This window comes from Acanthaster planci, linkage group LG16 (genome assembly GCF_054643075.1).
Source record: "Acanthaster planci isolate LZ-2023a linkage group LG16, COTS_SCS, whole genome shotgun sequence".
Taxonomy (NCBI): Eukaryota; Metazoa; Echinodermata; class Asteroidea; order Valvatida; family Acanthasteridae; genus Acanthaster; species Acanthaster planci.
Genome location: NC_141792.1, coordinates 7252034 through 7270636, shown reverse-complemented (window position 1 = coordinate 7270636; position 18603 = coordinate 7252034). Strand labels below are relative to the sequence as shown.

At 40.0% G+C, this 18603-nt stretch overlaps 1 protein-coding gene and 1 long non-coding RNA gene across 4 annotated transcripts in view; one reads left to right on the top strand and one right to left on the bottom strand.

Moving 5' to 3' along the window:
- Positions 1 to 18603, top strand: part of pgd (phosphogluconate dehydrogenase) — a 28042-nt gene that overhangs the window by 3051 nt on the left and 6388 nt on the right. Inside the window, exons 1-8 of one of the 3 annotated variants that reach the window (XM_022254501.2) lie at positions 4193 to 4457; positions 11658 to 11850; positions 12555 to 12588; positions 13061 to 13102; positions 13699 to 13878; positions 14764 to 14829; positions 15373 to 15491; positions 18302 to 18368. In XM_022254501.2, the coding sequence (XP_022110193.2) occupies positions 11708 to 11850; positions 12555 to 12588; positions 13061 to 13102; positions 13699 to 13878; positions 14764 to 14829; positions 15373 to 15491; positions 18302 to 18368 (651 nt within the window). In that variant the 5' untranslated portion in view covers positions 4193 to 4457; positions 11658 to 11707. Of the gene's footprint in view, positions 1 to 4192; positions 4458 to 11657; positions 11851 to 12554; positions 12589 to 13060; positions 13103 to 13698; positions 13879 to 14763; positions 14830 to 15372; positions 15492 to 18301; positions 18369 to 18603 lie in introns of those variants that run through there. The other 2 variants (XM_022254502.2, XM_087147201.1) reach the window with 2 other exon arrangements.
- On the bottom strand, positions 15785 to 17058 carry LOC147796450 (uncharacterized). The gene is made up of 3 exons (XR_015427978.1): positions 16922 to 17058; positions 16615 to 16706; positions 15785 to 16159 (listed from the first exon to the last, which is right to left on the bottom strand). It is a non-coding gene; the product is annotated as an uncharacterized LOC147796450 (long non-coding RNA).

Genomic DNA, 18603 nt, shown 5'->3' with positions numbered 1-18603 from the left:
CTATGTTACGGTGCACAGCAGGGAGCAGCGCACAGCTCTTTTCAGCTTTGTGTAGGAGTGGAGACTTGCGCAGCTTTCCAGCCATCAAGGGTTGCTGTTTGCTACTGCCCTTCCGTCGCTTCTGCATTGATTGAAGTTTTCACTCGTTGCCATCCACTGCCCTTGTGGTATCCCCATGTCTAATTGTAAAGCCCTGCCTGCCCAAAATCCTCCTGAAGGCACCATTCCATCTATGTCTACCAGCATTTGGGTAGAGGCAGGATCCTGCCTGTACACCTAAAATGCTGGTGGGGGGCTCAGCCCCGTCATACATGTACATGGGACCAGATGGTTCAGATTTGGTTCGTGTGTAAAGAACGTGTCCATTCAGTGGATTGTATCACCATGGTTTACGACATGGTTTAGAGACAGAAGACCTGAACAAATTATCGCAGAATGTTTATCTCACAGGCGATATGAATGTCGGTTTTACCGTTAAAAGTAAGAATAAGAGCTTGTTTTTGAGACCCACTACTTACCAAATTTGCTGGTGCCATTTCCTGGGTTCTCACTGTCTCAAGTGAGCAATCTTGTGATTGTAAAATTTAGTTTTAGCTAACTTGATCATTCTTTGGATTCTGTTATGTAATTCTTTAGAATTATTACAATTTTTTTAATGCAGTATCACATTTTTCGATGAATCTATGTAATTCATCATCAAACCATGACTTGCCATGAGGTCTCCACTCAACTGTAATAGGCACAAAGTGCCATCTATAATTGATACCAGTGGTTTGCCAAACATGTTCAACCATGATTAGCCCTGGTCGTTCATTTCATACGAGTTTGACCAATTCATCTGTGTTAATCCACTGTCCACAACTACAAACAGATAAGTCCTGAAAAGGTCTTAATGGAACTGTGGAAGATTCTTCATTTGGAATAGTTATTTTGGGTTGATACAGGATGAGAGCATGATCACTTGTAGCGATAGTGGCAGCAAGTACAGGTTCGCGATAGTCATCATTTTAATCAGTTAATATTTTGTCAAATACATCACCACAAGTCACTTGATTAACTACTTGCTTCAGCAAGGATTCCTGCACAATCATTCCAGTAGTAAGATTGTTGAAATCACTCGTGATGATACCATAGTAATCTGCCACAAGCAGAAAGATCCCCCCCACGGCTTGGAAGAGAAATGCTGGCACGTGGCCCTTTCAACTGAGCAGTCGGCAACCACATGAAAGTCATACATGTACATTCAATTTAAAGAAAACAGGGTGGGGTCATAGATCATGCATGCTTTGCTCCACACATGCCATGTACACCAGGTTTGTTGTACTGCAAGCATTTCATTGAGGACAAAGTACGGTTCCCCATTGATTTCCAACACTCCTCCCCACAGTGCTGGATCCAGCATGGGAGGATCCTACATTAACAAAAGCAGACTCCCCATGGGCATCACATAAAAAAACATCTTGACTTGCAATGCCTTTGTTACAACCATTGAGTAAGGACCTACAACCGATGGCCATTTCACCATGCCGAATTCATAATGGTGATGGTTGGTTCCCTTGCCATTGTAACTGCCGACGATAAACTGTCGACGATAAACTGTGGTGAGCAAGCTTTTATGTTACCTTTCTATTTGGCACAGTAAGATGGCCGTCTGGTAGCTTCAGTGCCCTGTGCATGTTGATTAAGGGATTACAGGTCCAGATCTTTTTATGTGAAATCCGTGGGACTGCCCAAATGAAGATAAACCCAACCATATATTTTTTGTGATTATTTTTTGTCTTTAAAGCTGTTACATATCCAGCATAAACACAAGATAAAGTTTAAAATGGGGTAAAGATATTTCTGCCCCTCATGGCACAGCAAAGACGTACTGGAACATTTAATTGTAAAAGTTGTGTAAAAATGTGCCTTCTCTTGTTCATGTACAAAACCCACAGTTGATAGGTAGTTTGTGAGAAAAAAGTAGTTTACAGCTTGCTTCCAAAGGACGTGCCTTATGCTGGGGAGACGTTGTACAAAAGGTAACATCTCCATGATGCAGAGTATATCTTTTGGACATAGTTTAGTACTTTTGGACATAGTTTAGTACTTCCAGCTGCCAAATCTGACTCAAACCATCCAGTTGACCCAGCGTGCTCAGTGATCAAGTGGTGGGACCTCTGCATTAGTAAGCAGGGGACTGTGGGTTTGTCACACAAATAAGCTTATGAATTTTGTATGAGCTTCTGGACAATATATTATTATGAATTTAACTCTGTGTTAGGGTAAAACCCGTAATTAAGATGCAGTTTCCAACATGGCTTTAAGTCTTTTAAACACGTCTATAACTTGATGTTATAACTTCATCTCTAATAGGGCTTTGTCTTTAAACCATTGAGAGACCTACATGTATAGACAAGCCCAGTTTCAAGTGCAGACCACACAGTTATATTTAATTTAAATTCCTTTCTGAATTTTATTTGGCATTCTGAATTCAATCTTAGTGTGCAACACTGAGGTTTTGTATTGCTGTAAGTTAAGTAACGTTTTCATTTTGCTATTAATGAGCCAAACTGTGATGTCATCCTGGGAAGGAAGCTCAGTCTTGCATTGATTTGTGCCAAAAAATCCTGAAATGTGTCATTTTGGGGGACCTTTGTGCCCTATTCTTTGGTGAATCATTGTCATTTTACAAGTGTCAGGGTTAAACTCTTGAGAACCCCTTTTTTAGAAATGTGCTTATTGAGCAAGTGTCGGTTTCACAGTTTTAAAAGAAAAGACAAACAGTGTTCTCCCTGTTTAACATCACAGCAACCATGCCATTTGGTTGACATATTTTAAAAAGTGCAGTGAGTGCAGGTGTAAGAAAAATGCATCGTTAGAACCCAGCTCTATCATGTCAGTGGTGTAACTACCGGTGGTCAAGGGGGGCATGGGGGCATACCCTCCCCCCCCAAATCAAATCTGTGACTAATCTCCGTTGAGTTTATGTAGCTACACAGCTGCAGCTTATTGTCCTGTAGTGCCCCCTTAAAAAATGTGCGCAACCCCGGGTCCCCCCCCTGACATTTAGCCCTAGTTACACCACAGATGACAGTTGTATAATATGATAATTTTAATCATTGAAATCATAAAGCAGTGAATTGTTCCAAAGAAAATTTTTTTAAGTTGCAGCTGTAAATATTTCATGATGCTAATAGCCCTTGGGATGCGTTTTCAAATCAGCTGTCATAAATCAACTCGAAACCTTTTGCCTCCAACGTGAATATCGTAAATGAAATAATCATGTAAGCAAATTACCATGGAGGCACTGCAATTACATACAAATGCGTGTTACAGGGATGTGATCCCTGGCTACATGGTGTTTCAGGTTTAATTGGCTTCTGGCTAGCGCCCCGCGAACAAAGATCTTGACAAATAGGAAGAGTCATCAACATATAGGGCTGGATACTCAGTTGGTAGAGCACTGGTACGGTAATCCAGAGGCCACAGGTTCAAATCCTTCTCCAGTCAATTTCTTTGTTCATCTTTATCATTTTTAACATCAGAAATGCAAGACCTGAAATGACATCTCATGTTGCTTACCTAGCAAGCTTTGTCTCAGCAATGTGCTCTTTTTTACCTCTAAATTATTCTTTTTCCACGTTTTCATACTTCATTCTGGCTGCTGTACTCATATAGTTTTATGCAAAGATATTCACCATATTTTAATGGATTTTGATTAACAAATCATGAAATCAGAGATGTTTGTACAGAGTAATTATTCCATGGAGATCTGATCTCATATGGCTTGTTTAGTTGGTTTGTGTGTGTATATATATGAATTAAATTTTTTGGTATTATAACAACAACCAGTTATTTCGCAAGTTTTTAACACTGGTGAATAAATGTCTGTTTAATTTCTTTCAATGTATAGAGTAGAATGGAAGGCATGGACTCGGACAGCACCAAGGGTTGTCAATTAGGCAGTTCTTAACATTGCCTCGTGAAGGAACGGCATCTAGATGAAACTGACAAGTGAAGTTGTTATGTAATTGCTAATCCTATGCAAATACGTTGGAGTTTTTGTTTGGGGGAAAAAGGCATATTTTGGCAGTTGTTCAAGTGGGCACAAACTTGTTTTAACCTACATGATGTCGTAAGAGGTCGCCCTTTTATCCCTTAGCTCAATTTCGCGCAAAATGTGACTCTGCAAAATTAACACCCGCGGCCACGCCTGCGCGCCGGTGTACCACTGCCAGGCAATCAGGACAGGCTGCAGGAGGCCCATTACTGGCGGCGCGGTGGGCTCTCTTCTACGCTGTCACACGTCAATGCACCTACGTGATAAGGCTCCACGGTCGCTGGGAAACAGTATTGCGGTCCTTTTAAGTTTCATTCAAACTACTCGCCGGGCCATCTCCTAAAAGCAGCATCAAGCCGACGTTGCCACAACATCCACACAACGCAGTCGTCATCATTAGCAACACCATGGCAGAGTAAGATTTTGTTTTTAGACAATTTGCAAAAGCTTGATCTCGTTAAACGTTACTTCTAGTGTAATCGGGATATTTCCGTTTTGGTTTTCAGAGAAGCCTGAATACTGCTATAACTTTGTACAGTACATGCATCTGGATTTGCAAAGCTCAGTTTATCGGGCTGTTATTTCCGGGTTGGACTGTGCGATGCGGTACAGGCAGGCAGGGCAGGCTATAAGGCATGGCCAAACGTTATGTGCGGTCGTGGCGGTGGTGGCCCAGGTTGGACGTCAGTCTTCATTAATACATGTACGTTACGACTGACGTCTAGGTTCCAAGATTTGTGTACAAGACGACCAAAAATTTGGTTCTAATTTGTTCTTGGTTTACCTTGTTGAAACTAATTTCACGTTTAGGCTTAGGCCTACATGTTCTGACTTTACTTTAAAGTCATGACTTTACCCGTCCGTCCGGGGAGGGGTTAAACATGGAGTTAAATAAGGAATAAGTCCTTTTCACATTTCATGTAGTGTACTAGTACTAGTAGGCCTACTAGCTACCTACAGCGGGGAAAAATCATGACAAGGTTGCATAACATTTGGCGAATGGATGCTCGCAATTGATATTGTTGTAGACAATTTGTTCCCTTCTAGATTTGTTCACTTACGCAGGGGCTCTAAAATCAGCATGGTGACGGGACGGGAAATTAGCTCATTTCAGAACGTACTTTAGCTGCAAAATCCAGGAAAAAAACCTCACAGACATTAGCCTACCATGCATCACTGTTGTAGATGTATTTCATCTGTTCTCGAGTTGCAAAGTGCTTGCACATACATGTACAAGAATCCGAGCGGCGCACATGCACTACGCATGCACGATTTCCAGTGAAAGACTGTTGCATGCTTGCTACACAGGCAGTGACTGGTAATCCAGCTTTAACCTGCCTGCTGATAAAAAATGCACTTTTGTTTTTGTCGTATCGGAGGCTTTAGACTGATCAATAAGCCTTAAGTATTACTAACCCCTAAAATGGTCATTGTTTGTTCATATTTGAATTTATTAACATAAATTTGCAAAATAGCCTGCTATTTAATAAGAATAACTTCGGTATGCATAGCCGGCTTGATGCAGGGTGCTTGTATGGGAATAAGTTCATCAGCGATCTCTACGTGTAGGAAGTGTTCAATGTGTTCGTAGATTTTTATTGGTTAAAGATGTATACATGTAAATACACAATATTGTAGAGATCTGTGTTTTATTAAAATGAACCAGTAACACATATCTTGATAATTGAGGCAAAAAAAAAGAGGATTAAATTGCAGGTGTGATGATCTTGATGAACAGGATAGACCAATGCTCTACATGTACAGGTAGATCTGGAACACCGTGCTAGCGCACGTGCGCTAAGTAGGGATCACGCTTAGATTGTGATATTGATCCGCCTTTTTTTTACTTGTAATCAAAAAATTATAAGCATGCAAGACTGAATTTGTATTTGTAGATACTGGTAGCTAGACTATGTTGACTTTGAAAAATTGCGAAGGGAGTTGGTCTGTGGCATACTTGTTTTTTTGGGAGGGGGGGAGCAGCCAGAGTTTGTCTCAGAGTTTGTCTCATGACTCATGGATTTTGCTGAGAGCTTTCCAAATTTGGGAGTTTTTTGAGAGGAGAGGAAACTCGTCAATGGAGGGGTTGATTCTTGCCTCTTCCAAGGGGGGGATTCCATATATACGGATGCCACTGATTTTTCCCTGCATTGACCTATTTAGCCACCTGAATGCAACAAAATCCCCAAAAAGTCAGATTTACCAGTCAAAATATTGAGGTATTCACTTTTTTTTCAGACCAGCCTCATTCATGTTCATGTAAACATGCCATCCTTGATTGTCAAACATCCTTTTCTCCCCCTTTTTTTGATGATTAGATAAGCATAATGGAAGATTACCAGTAGGTAATAAAAGGAAAGATCAGAGTTTGCATCAAATAAGGAAATTTAAAACTTGAAAAATTCAAATTTCAAAGAGGTGTGTCACAAGACAACAGATTGCCAAGATTGTCAGGAGGGAAGGGGTACAATTGTGAGAAAAAATCCTGAAACCTCAACCTCCCCAGAATTAGCTCACAGTGGGTATTGTGTCACTCAAAATTTACTATCCAGAATACCCATGAGAACGTTCCTAATGAACATTACATGTACATGTATAGTCGAATGAATCTGTAAACGGAAATTCTAGCTCTACTTCCTTGTGCATTTGACATGTGGTAAATATTTGTATTGCAAGGTAAACCAGTTCCTGTAGTGTACATGTGTACAGTACATGTATCCACAATCTGTGATGGGTGGCAGGTCATTTTCTGCAGGGGTCGTCAGCACTTCCCTGGGAGTGGTCTCATTCGTGTTGCATAGGCCTAATTGAGAATTCCATCTCCTGTGAACTCATTACAAATAAAAGTAACATTTTATGCCAAATTCATTGGGCCTGTTCCCTCCATGTTTGTGTGCGAGTCACTTTGTGAACTATGCTTGATTGTTTCTACAAGCCCATTCTTATGGATTTCTTATGGCACTGCATGCGATGGGTTGCCAAAGGCAATGCTGATGAAGTCACATCAAATTCCAAAATGAATTTATAGAGGAAGATGAGAATATCCCGCTTTTCAGTACATACATGTATCCTGCCAGAATGGTGTGGCTCATAAAGGGAGTGTTCACACAAGTGAAGACTGCAGCTACAGTGTTCATGACTTTTTTCAAACATCAGACATGCCACTTACATAGGTGTAAAACAGATACTTTGGTTGAACATTTGAGCTGCAGATGTACATTGTTGACACAAACACTTTCAAAGTTACCTGCACTTGCACAGTACTTGTAGCTTCTATGTAATCTTGTTATACATTAAACAAAAACAGAAGAGTAAAACACAATAGGAAAAGAAGTCTTGTCTTTAATTGAGAAGTTTATACATGTAGATACACCTGTGAACCATTTCCACCTGATGTACATGTACATGTAATCATGATAACAGCAGAGAGTTGTACAAAATACTCTGTACTGTAGGCCTACATATTCCCTGGTGAGCTGAGAATGTTTAGATTTAGAGACATGATTGGACTGGTAGACGTGCATGTAAGCACAGTAATAATGAGATTGATGCGCAGCACCTTGCTTGAGTAGGTGTACTCAAGGTTAGCTTCAGGAAGGGAACAAAATTTATGGAACCATTTTCAGATCATCTTGATGACAACTTTTCCCCAAAGTTTTCGAACTTTCCCCCAGTTTTGAATTACGTACATGTAACACTGGGAAAAGAAAAAACAGACTTCTGCAAAGACTCTCGGTGATTCACTACACATATGTTTAATTTGTTCCACAGACCTGGTTCATGTACTCACTGTACTGTACAAGTGACATCGCTTTCAACCACCAGGCAAACAATTTTATTATTCTTATTTCTTGTCGACTGGTATACACTCGTGCATGTATACTGGAATTTCATCGTTTTCTTTCTGAATTCTGGAGTCCTGTTCATTTCATCAGTACATGTTATGGCTTATGACATTGAACTGTACACATACAGTTCATGTATGTAAACATGTAAATGCACAGTATGTTGAGCACTTGAGAACTAAAACGAACAAAAAATTCTGATCTAACTGAAGTGGAAATGTTTTACATGTATGTGATACCAGATGGTTTTAGTATACATGTACATGTACACTGTATCCAGGGCATATGTTTGCACATTAATGCTTTTATTTTTTTTCCATCTTCTTCCTTTTAAATACCTCTCTATTCGCAACAGCCCTGGAACATGTTACTGAAATCCCAGTTAAATTCATTGCAAAAAGAAAGCATGTGCATATACCAGTATTTCATTTTAAGAGTGTTGGTCACAACATGAGACTCTTATGTTTTGGGGGTTTTTTTTATTTTCTTAATTTCCGGTTATAATTTTCGTCATTTTCTTCTGTCCGGGAAAAGGGCATAAAAGCCAAATTAGCTAACTCTTTACTTGTACATGTAGGTAAATGTACATGTACGGAGTACCTGGCAGTTACTTGCATGTGCATGTACAGTACGTGTACACGTATGTGGGGGAAAAAATTCCTGAGTGCACTTCCACTAGGCACACATATTGAGGGCTTACAGATCTTTGCAGGTGTGAGTGAGTTTAAGTCGCGTCAGAAAATTCCAAAATAAACCCCAGATTTCTCCGTGTAAAAAAGCGCAATTTGTTATGTCAAGGAGAATATTGATGCCAGACCTGACCAGCTTGAAACTTTTAATTTATCCTTGAATCTTGGCAGTGTCTAGGAGCAGTCACTACACAGTTTATTGATTGAGGAACGTAGAATCTTTTCCCACTGGCTCCCTGCCCTATATCACTTTAATTAAAATGTCATAACCGCCATGCCGTACATGTAGATATGATTTGGATCACACAGAGTCTATTTCCTTGGGCATTGTAGTTTTGGTACATGTAGTTTTGGTGGGGGAGGTAAAAATTCATATTCCACATTGCCTCTTGCATTACATCATGGTTGACGGCACATTGTAAGAGGTAGTACTGATTTGTAGCTTAGCTACATGTACATAGAGAATAGACTGAGGTTTTTTGTGTTGTAATTTTGCCATTCTAACCATCCTGAAACTTTTTTTGGTATTTAAAAAGTAAATAATTAATATATCAGTCATTGCCCTCTGTGTTTACACAGTCTTGCAATGCCATTGGTTACTCAGAAGCATGCCGTGTGTGAATGTATAGTACATGTACATGTACATGTATTGGCAGCATGATCTAGCAAAATTATTTGGAGCATGGTGATTGTTGTGTGCATCTGCTGACGCACTACCAGTACAATGGGCACTTTAGTAACTCCCCCCCCCCCAGCAAAAAGTACATGGAGTGACCGGGGCAATTGATTCCAGTGTCTCCGTATACTTTTATGTGGTTGGTTGTAATTGAAAAGTGTTAATTCAGTATGTTTCTGAATTCTCTTTGGTGGGGTTGAAAAGTTCTGAATATTTGGAAAACCACTTGCCGGCATGCAATGTTTCCCCTCAAGCTACTGTATCAAGAATTGTGGCCCCCATCCTTTCAAAACCAGGTTGGATTAGGTGATCCTGATAGTTGACAATTCTCTTAGCTGTTAATTTTTATTCATGAGTGTACTTCAAAGGATCTACATCTACGTGTAGTTCTTCAGCTTGGTTTGGGAATGCCGGTCACCCACTCTGTAATTACAGTAAATGTTTGTAATTTCCCTTTTTTGTGTGACTTCCTTTGCATTTTATTGGTGCGAACCCGGCCATAACAGTTGTAGACATCACATCTAATGTTGGCCTTGCAGAGTATCAAAGTTTCATTGAAGACTTACTCGGGCTTAAAGGTCGTATGCAAATACAGGTGATCCTATTATTATCTCCAAGTAAGTCCTAGTCGTGTGGAACAACACACACTCAGTGGGTCTTTTTCTGGTCCGCTGTTAACTCTGCAAATAGTGCATATTGTTGGTGCTCATGGGTGTGCGTGTGGGGTGCCTCATTTCTACTCTGCCAAAAATACTTGACCTTATAAAACAAATTACAGTACACGTACGAAGGCCTATGCATCGACTGGAGTAGGCAGGCCCTGGTCACCTGCCTATAAAAAATATATACACATAATTGTTACAACGGGTGTTACACCCTTCAAACATACTGCTACGTAACATTGTATAGGCCTACTCAGTTTTGGTCAGGGGCTTTGAAAACATTCACCAGTTTACTTGGGTGGGACTTAAATTGAACCCATGACTTCCTCACTTTGACCACATATTTATTAGATGTAAGTTTTGCATTGAAGGGATGTTAATTATTACACTTGGAGTTTTGCCGATATGTTCATAATACTGGATACTCATTGTTGAGTGTACTGAATTCACAGTCTGCCTGTAAGTTACCGTCTTGTTACCAGTGTTTCCTCACTGGTTTCATTTTTCATGTATCTCAGCACTCCTCATTCACAAAGGCATCAGAATAGGGCTATAACCCGGACTGTAAAAGTACCAGTAGGATGATTTCTGTTTTTAAATGAAAATCTTTGTCCCTCCACGGTCCATTTAATGTCCTAACAGATCTATACTGGTAGATGTAAGTAAACTTTGTTCAGTCTACTATTTCTGCAGAAGGAAATGCATGTGTGCATTTAAAAATAACCGCTGCTGTGTTTCACTCACACATGCCCCGTGTATTAGTGTATGGGTAAACTGGGAAAACAAACACGACTATTTCCTTTTTACTGTTTTTTTGAGCCATTTACAATTAAATGTTGTACAAACTAAAGTAAATTTCAGCTCCTTCCTGGTACTTTCAATTCCACTCCCTGACATACCTGAGTTTCATCGTATGGCTACGATATGTACCAGTGTACAGCCAGAGTGCCTACATGTATATGCAGTGTCAAATTTGGGTAGGTTTTATTCTCGGTCGACTTATTTTAGTCACTCACAAACATCTATACTATGTACATGTACATGTATGTACATGTAGGTAGGCTGTACTAATACTAGGCCATGCATTCAAATTTCAGGCAGTGAATGTGTACATATTTCTTGAATGGGAAGATCACATGTAGGGCAACTTACATGTACATGTAGAAGAGTGACATTCCAACTAACATGTTCCAAACATGCTTTTAAAGTTAGACAAACATGATGTACAGTACATGTAGGTATGGTACATGTACATTTCTTCTACATGCATGATTGACGTGTAGTGGGATCGTCCTCATCCTATCAAATCCTCTGTTGATTTGTGTTATGTCTAATGTCACATAAAACACATAGTCAAAGCAGTACAGGTACATGTACACATGTACATGTACTCATATCAGCAGACCCTGGTGTTGGAGTTTGGCTGGTTAGAGATCGTTAGGGTTTGTAGTTTAAGTATATGTAAATGTATGAAAACTTGATGTGGGTATTCATGCTGCTAACTGTCCTTACAACCAAAAGTGCATAATTATTTTGACTAAATCAACAGTAAAACCAAATGTAATTAATGCATTTTTAAAAATTGTTTTCATGGAGTTGGTAGTGAAAATGCAGAATACCAGTTTTAGTTATTGTTTTCTGCCGAAGACTGAGCATACTGTAAATTGCATCCCAGCAGTCCATTGACTGCATATAGCAGTATCAAGGACAGCTTCCCTGAAAACCAGAACTGTTAATTGATAGGGAATAAAGGAAAAAAACCGTGGATTCATTGAGCCCCCAAACTACGCAAGATGGGTAAAGGCACAATGGGGAGTTGCCATGGCAAAGATATCCAAGTAAAAAGGCCCCCGCATGAACAGCCCAGAGATGAGAAAGGCAATGGAAAATTGCCCATAGACGAACGGCCCAAACAAATGGAATACAGTGGTGAAAGGTAAGTTTTTACATGTAAGTTACTTGTACGTTTAATTCAAGCACTGTCTCACCCTTTAAAAGGAACCTTGTTTTTTGGTACAGTATTTGTGACCAGATGCCACAACGTCAGACCATTTACGAATGCCTTTTGTTGTGTGTTTTTTTGCATTAAAATGTCAAAGGAACAGCTACTGTAGTTTTCTGTGCTTTGTTTTTATCCTGACAAAAGCTGACATTTGTGGGTGAAAAGTGTAGAGGGTATCAAGATTCTTTGAAAAGCCTCTGTGTCAACTTGTGGCTCTATGCACTTCTCCCTCGTTTTCTGTGTACTGTGCTTTCCAGACCATGTAAAGCACTCTGACTCTCTGTCGCATACATGTACATGTACAATACATACATGTACATGTATAATGCACATTTAACATAGATTTATTTTTAAAATGTCGGCAGTGTGGGTAATAGTGAATACTCATGGTGCAGGTTTTGGGGTCAGTTGGCTTGATTGTCCTACTTGTTCCTTCCAGTGCAAGAATATTTCAAATTACCCATTTATTTGTCAAAAGCTTTCGCAACAAGGCAGCTTTCACACATGATTTCTCATAAAGCTTCCAAAAAGGGGAAGTATGGAAGGTTGAATTCTTGGATATGACTAGCCATGGGATCCTACTTGTAAATGTTGTTTGACTGTTCTTCAAGTGTTGCGTTTTTGTTGTTTCTCTGCAGGGCCGATATTGCACTGATTGGCTTGGCCGTTATGGTAAGTGTACTTGCATTTCTTGTCAAATAGCCACGTTACTGGTTTTTCAGCTTTCCCTTTTGTGCGAGAAAGAGGAGACAAGGTGGCGCAAGTACTGTGCCACTTACAAAAGAATGGTCCTCTTAAGCCTAACTCCAAGGATGCGGGAAAAAGTTGATTTGGCAATAGAGCACTCCGGCCTGTTAGGATTACTGATGTTGTATGCAATATAACTACACACCAATAACTACTGTACGGTACATAAGCATTGTCATTGTCTTCATGTTGTGACATCTATGTATAAAGATAATATGTTAATAACAGGACAAAGTGACCCTACAACCTGATATTACAGTGATATCATATTTATCAATTTAAGAGAGACTTTGTCTGCCTATTCCAGTTTTACTATTATTGAGGTGGTCTGAAAAATTGCTGATTTCCTTCTGTTTCATTTGTAAATTTTTGTTGATTTTTTTGTTGTGTCTATCAGGGCCAGAACCTGATCCTGAACATGAATGATCATGGATTTGTGGTAAGTTTAAATGTTTTTCCCTTTTCATTTTTTGTTTTAGAATTCTAATTTAATGTTTTGTCCAAACCAGAGGCGCATGTAGCCATTTTCTGACTGGCTCTTCAGATATTTCAGATGGTGGTATGGTAGTTCTGATTTGCAAAAACGTGTACAATTAAACCGCATGTACTTGTATGTACGTGTATTTGAAAATTGTTTTCTCTTACAAAATCCTATTTGAAGTAAAACATTGATGTCACTGGATTTTTTCAGTGTGTCTTTGGTTTTGTGGAAATAATCTGATCCTAGTTGTCCTTTTCTTAACAGCACCAAGTTTTTAATGATCTCAGTGGGGTTTTTTGTATGAACTTTGGAATTTTTGCATATCGTTGCTTGTACAAGTACCTTGCCAAAATAATAAAATTTGGGGAAGGAAAAAAGGAAAAAAAATAGCCAGTGCAGCTTCTACAAATACTTGAAGTCTGTCTCTTTTTCTGTCTGATTTATTCTTTAGTTGCCATTTTCACACCAAAGGAGCACAATCCTTTCCAACAGTTATCTTTTATAACAAATCTTTTATCAACTTTCTGTCCACATTTCGCGGAATGCACATGTAGGTCTGCGCCTTCAATCGTACCGTTTCTAAAGTGACAGAGTTCCTGAACAATGAGGCTAAAGGTACAAAGGTCGTTGGGGCCATGTCGATGGAGGAGATGGTGGGTAAGCTGAAGAAGCCTCGTCGGGTCATGATGCTGGTCAAGGCTGGGGCAGCAGTTGACGCATTCATCGACAAACTGGTGAGCGATTCCTTTTTATTGTTGGTTGAAACAGTTGCACCTTTTCATGATTTGCCATATGTTGCAATGCTCTAGTTATGACACAGTGTGCATAAGTGTGGGCATAAGAAACAAGATATTACACAGAGATAACCCCCCCTTCCCCCGCTTTGTGTTAGTCATTGTTTCTCTGGAATCTGAGGAATTCTTTTCAGACATGTAGGGGGGATGTGTAAGGTAACAGTAGTCTAGAGTTTGTATAGCGATTGGACATGTGAGGGGTTACCCCTCATTCTCATTTTCTTACTTGATATAAATGTACTTGTATAGGGCAAGTCCACAAATTGAACGCTCTATGTGTAATTCCTACAGTATAGGGCCTGTGCTGTAGTTTATATTTTCATTTGAGTATGTTCAGTAGCTTGACATGTATATCATTGCAAAGCTACTTGACCCAAAACATTGAAGAAGTCACCCGGGTGTGTGCTGAGTTGCTGAACTTTCAACAAATCAGTAGAAATGTTTTCTTTATCTGCCAGTTTATACTGCCGAAGAAAGTCAACTGTGAATAGAAGTGAAGGCAGAACAAAGGTTCAGTCATGTGTACATGTTTTCTAACAGTGTCCCCTATCAGAACAAGATCGCTGATTGGCCGAAGATTTCTGTCAAGTGCAGTCCCATAGGAATCCATTGTGTTCTATGTATAGTTGCCCAGCTGCTTGTTTCTGCTCAAGTCTCTTCAAATGGACTTTAACCATGAACAGAACTGTTAACCACATCCGTTTCCCTCAAAAAACACAGATCAAAACAATGTTCAATCAATTACATGTACCACTGACTTACACGTTTCAATGATTACTGAAAAGCTCCCTTGGTCATCAAACCTTTTTTCCGACTTTTTCACAGGTTCCCCTTTTGGAAAAAGGTGACATCATCATTGATGGTGGCAACTCAGAATATGTAGACTCCAACGTAAGCCAATTGAATTTCTCACTTAAATCAGTATCCAACGTTATAGAATAGCCCAGTTGTGTTTCATTTGATGTGCTTGTCTATAGCATTAGGTGTGTCGCAGGAGAGGCACCCACTTTGGACGCCGGGGCCGTGAATAGAACCCTTTATTACCCACTGTAATAAACATGCACGCAATGTGCTATGAATTTTAAATGATCTGATATTAACATTGGAAGTCTGATTAGATAAAAGCTTGGCATGTACATGTTCCAAGCATAAAGAACTTGACACACCTTCTAATGTTTGAAAATAGCATTGGGTAAAGAACAGAATTTGTCTCCATTGGCTATGAGAAGGTAAATAGTGCTCTGGGGGGGTGGGAATGAAAATGAAAAGCACACAAGACGAAGTTTTTGTGTTGAAAATTAAGAAATAATGTCGATGACAAGAGGAGTAGGAGTGAAGCCCATCAACACTACGTCAATAAAACACAAGCCCAGAAATGGTTCTGGTTGTTACATGTAAACTCGGTGCGTGCGTTGTTCTCTTGTTCGGACACAGCGTCGGTGTAAGGCTCTTGCCGAGAAGGGTTTGCTGTTTGTAGGGAGCGGAGTCAGTGGCGGAGAGGATGGAGCGAGGTATGGGCCGTCCCTCATGCCCGGTGGAGCTGAAGAAGCCTGGTGAGTGTGTGGCTGACATGTCGGCTGTTCCATTACTTCGGTTGTCCTTCTGAAAGAGTTTTTCACACAGTGTCTGAATCTTAGAGAAATGTGGAAAAAAAAAGCTTCGTGAGAATTGAAGAAGTTTAGTATCTTTATTGTTACGCTATTGCATTTAATCTTGAAATCAAGATACAGTACACTATTTTATCGTGTGGTTGAGTATGAGCCTCAAACCAACATCCTCATTACAAGCAAAGTAAAGACATTAGGCTGAAGACTATACAAGAGCTTTTCATGACACAAGTGAGGTAGCTTATTAAGTGTCTATAAACTTGAATGATATGTAGACATGCAGCAGTTTCCTGTGTCATAACATGGAGTTGGTTTAAACATGCTCTGGCAAATTCTGTATGCAGTACCACAGTTTAGGTGACATCTTTACTTCAGAATTCCTTCTGGGAAAGACCTATGAGGACTTGCTGTCAAATATGACAGTGACTTTTTAAATCGTGTGCGTGATGAATATGTGAATGGTAGACCATGACTGTCAATAGTTGGTTTAAGAAAGGTACAACTTTCAGTCCATCTACTTGTACCTGGAGTATGAAATGCTACAAATCTGAGGTCCATAGTGATGGGAAGCAATGGTCTTCCTCTCCGGTCATTGTCACAATCTCTGGGCTTGACTGGGTCAGATTCATTGAAAAGGTCTCATTAAATCCACTGGATTTAGCTGTGTCAACATGTCAAGGTTCTTTAGGTACATGTACATAGATCACGTACAGTAGATTGGCCATGGGCCTGAGCCCTACAGCGTTCTGATAAAATCCTGTTTCAAAGGTTTTATTTCCTGTTCTCCTTCCTTTCTGTTACCTTCAGGGAAATGTTATCTTTTTGTTTTTTCCAAGGGGACCATGGTACACGCACATGTACCAGTACATGTACATGTAATGCACAGAAGCATGTACATGTCTGGCCCAGGTCATTACCGTAAATAAGCGTGCCACAAATTTAGTGAACTGATTTCTGCAGATTTCTACATGTACAGTACACAGGATTTCTACCAGTAAATGCAAGAGGACATGTCACACACCTTGAGTTCTGTGACATGTCATGAGATTCCTGCTGACTTTATACACACCTTGGCTCAAGTTAATCCGTCACAGTTGAATGTGTCATGTGCAGTGAGCTGGATACTGTACCAGAAGTAGTAATATTGCTCTTTGACTTCATCTTGGAATGTAAAAAACAATGATGCAGTTAGAAATGTTGTACAAAATCTTGGATACGTGACTGCAGGCCTCGACATTAACAGTTGTCCGATTGCCCAGACAAGTAATTTCTTCTTTTGGGCAAGTAAATATTAAGGATAAATTGCCCAAAGGACAGGTAATTTTTTCTTGAAATGTCCGGTTTTTATAGCCAAGAATAGTAGTCAGCAAATTTACCTTTGATTTTTTTCCTCTTCACCAAAGCTTATAAAAAGTGGCAAAAAGTAAACAGTTATGTGGTATACAATGATTTCTGCTTCAAGACCGTGTACATGTGCAGTGTACAAACTTATGTGTATGAAGCATGCTGTACATTTAGCAGGGTACCTTTCCACACAAGGGAAAATGCGTACACAAATAAACTGTAAAATAACGTTGTGTCTGGGTACCAAACCACATTGGTTATTGCACGTGGGCGCAGTGGAGCTTTGAGGGTGCACCACTGCAAATAAATTCCCGTAGACAGCAGTGATAAATCCCCATACTTCAAAAATATTTTAAAAATACTCACAACTCTCTCAGGTGTTCAGGCTGCACAGAAAAATGATGTTCCACATGTCCTCTTTCATTTTCCTTTCAATTTTTATTGGGTTGACCAATGACTTGTTGAGAAATTCTCACCCAAGGCCGACCACCCCTAAAACGAAGGAAATTTCACTGCTTGGAAAAGTAGCCATTTTGAAAATGCATCCCTCTGCAAAATGGCTCAAATAGTGCCATTTTCGGACCCGATTACATCGGATTTGCTCAGAATTGGAAGCCCTGAGTCTGGTCCAGAGGTTCAGTGCCATATTTCTTCCATTCCCCAGTTCCATGGATCTCAGGACCCTCTAATATAGAATATTTTGAGTGTATAACTTTTATTAATGAGCTAGGCGGACAGACTTCTGGCCTTTTTGCAAGGGTGCACCCTTGAAAGCCGGAAGCTTGGAGACTGTTTTACATGTGGCTGTGACTTCAACATTAGTGAATTTTCCCTGGTACTTGTGCATGTACTTTTTTCATGTACATGTATGATGCCAGGCGAAATCGTTGAGTGGTTAAGAAATAGGCATTGCCTGAACTTGTACATGTACATGTACATATATGGATGATGCATCAGAGTCCCGTTGGGGGTGATGATGCAATTTCATCAATGGTGATTGGTTGAAGGCAGGAACTGTTCAAGGACACAATGAGCAACTAAACCAGGGTTTGGGCAAATGAAATCTTACCTTAGGCAAGTAATTTTTCAGTGCTACTTGCCCGATGGACAAGTAGTTAAAAAAACTTTATGTTGAGGCCTGCATGACTGACAAGGGCTATCATTCAGAAATGCCAAAAGAGTAGTGGACTGTGGCTGCAGAAAAGTGGCATTTTAAAAAGTTACTTTCAGCTGAAAATTACATTACAAGTTAGAATTTTTAGCCATGAGTAATGCTGTGGCTGGGACAAGTGTGCCATTGCAAAAATGCCGGCATTAACTGGTTAAAATCATTTCCAAGAAGAAGTCATCTTTTCCTGTGCCTACCCAGAGAAGTCTTTAATCACCAGGAATTGCATTTAATTCTGACACAGGCCTCACATTAAAAGCATCTTCCAGAGCATCGCGGCCAAGGTGGGCGACGAACCTTGCTGTGACTGGGTAAGAAAATGTCAAGAGAGATTGACGCTCCATGTTGTCTGCACAAACGTGCACTTAAAAGGGTTGGAAGCGTGCCCAGCACTTGTGTTCCAACGACAGAACCTAAAAAGCTGAAAATCTTGAGACAAGACACTGTGCAGCCTATTTAGGCACAACCTCAGAAAACGTTGCATTCACACACCCATGCTTTATCTCAGGGAGATTTATTTTCGAGCAATTTTACTCCCCCTCCCCC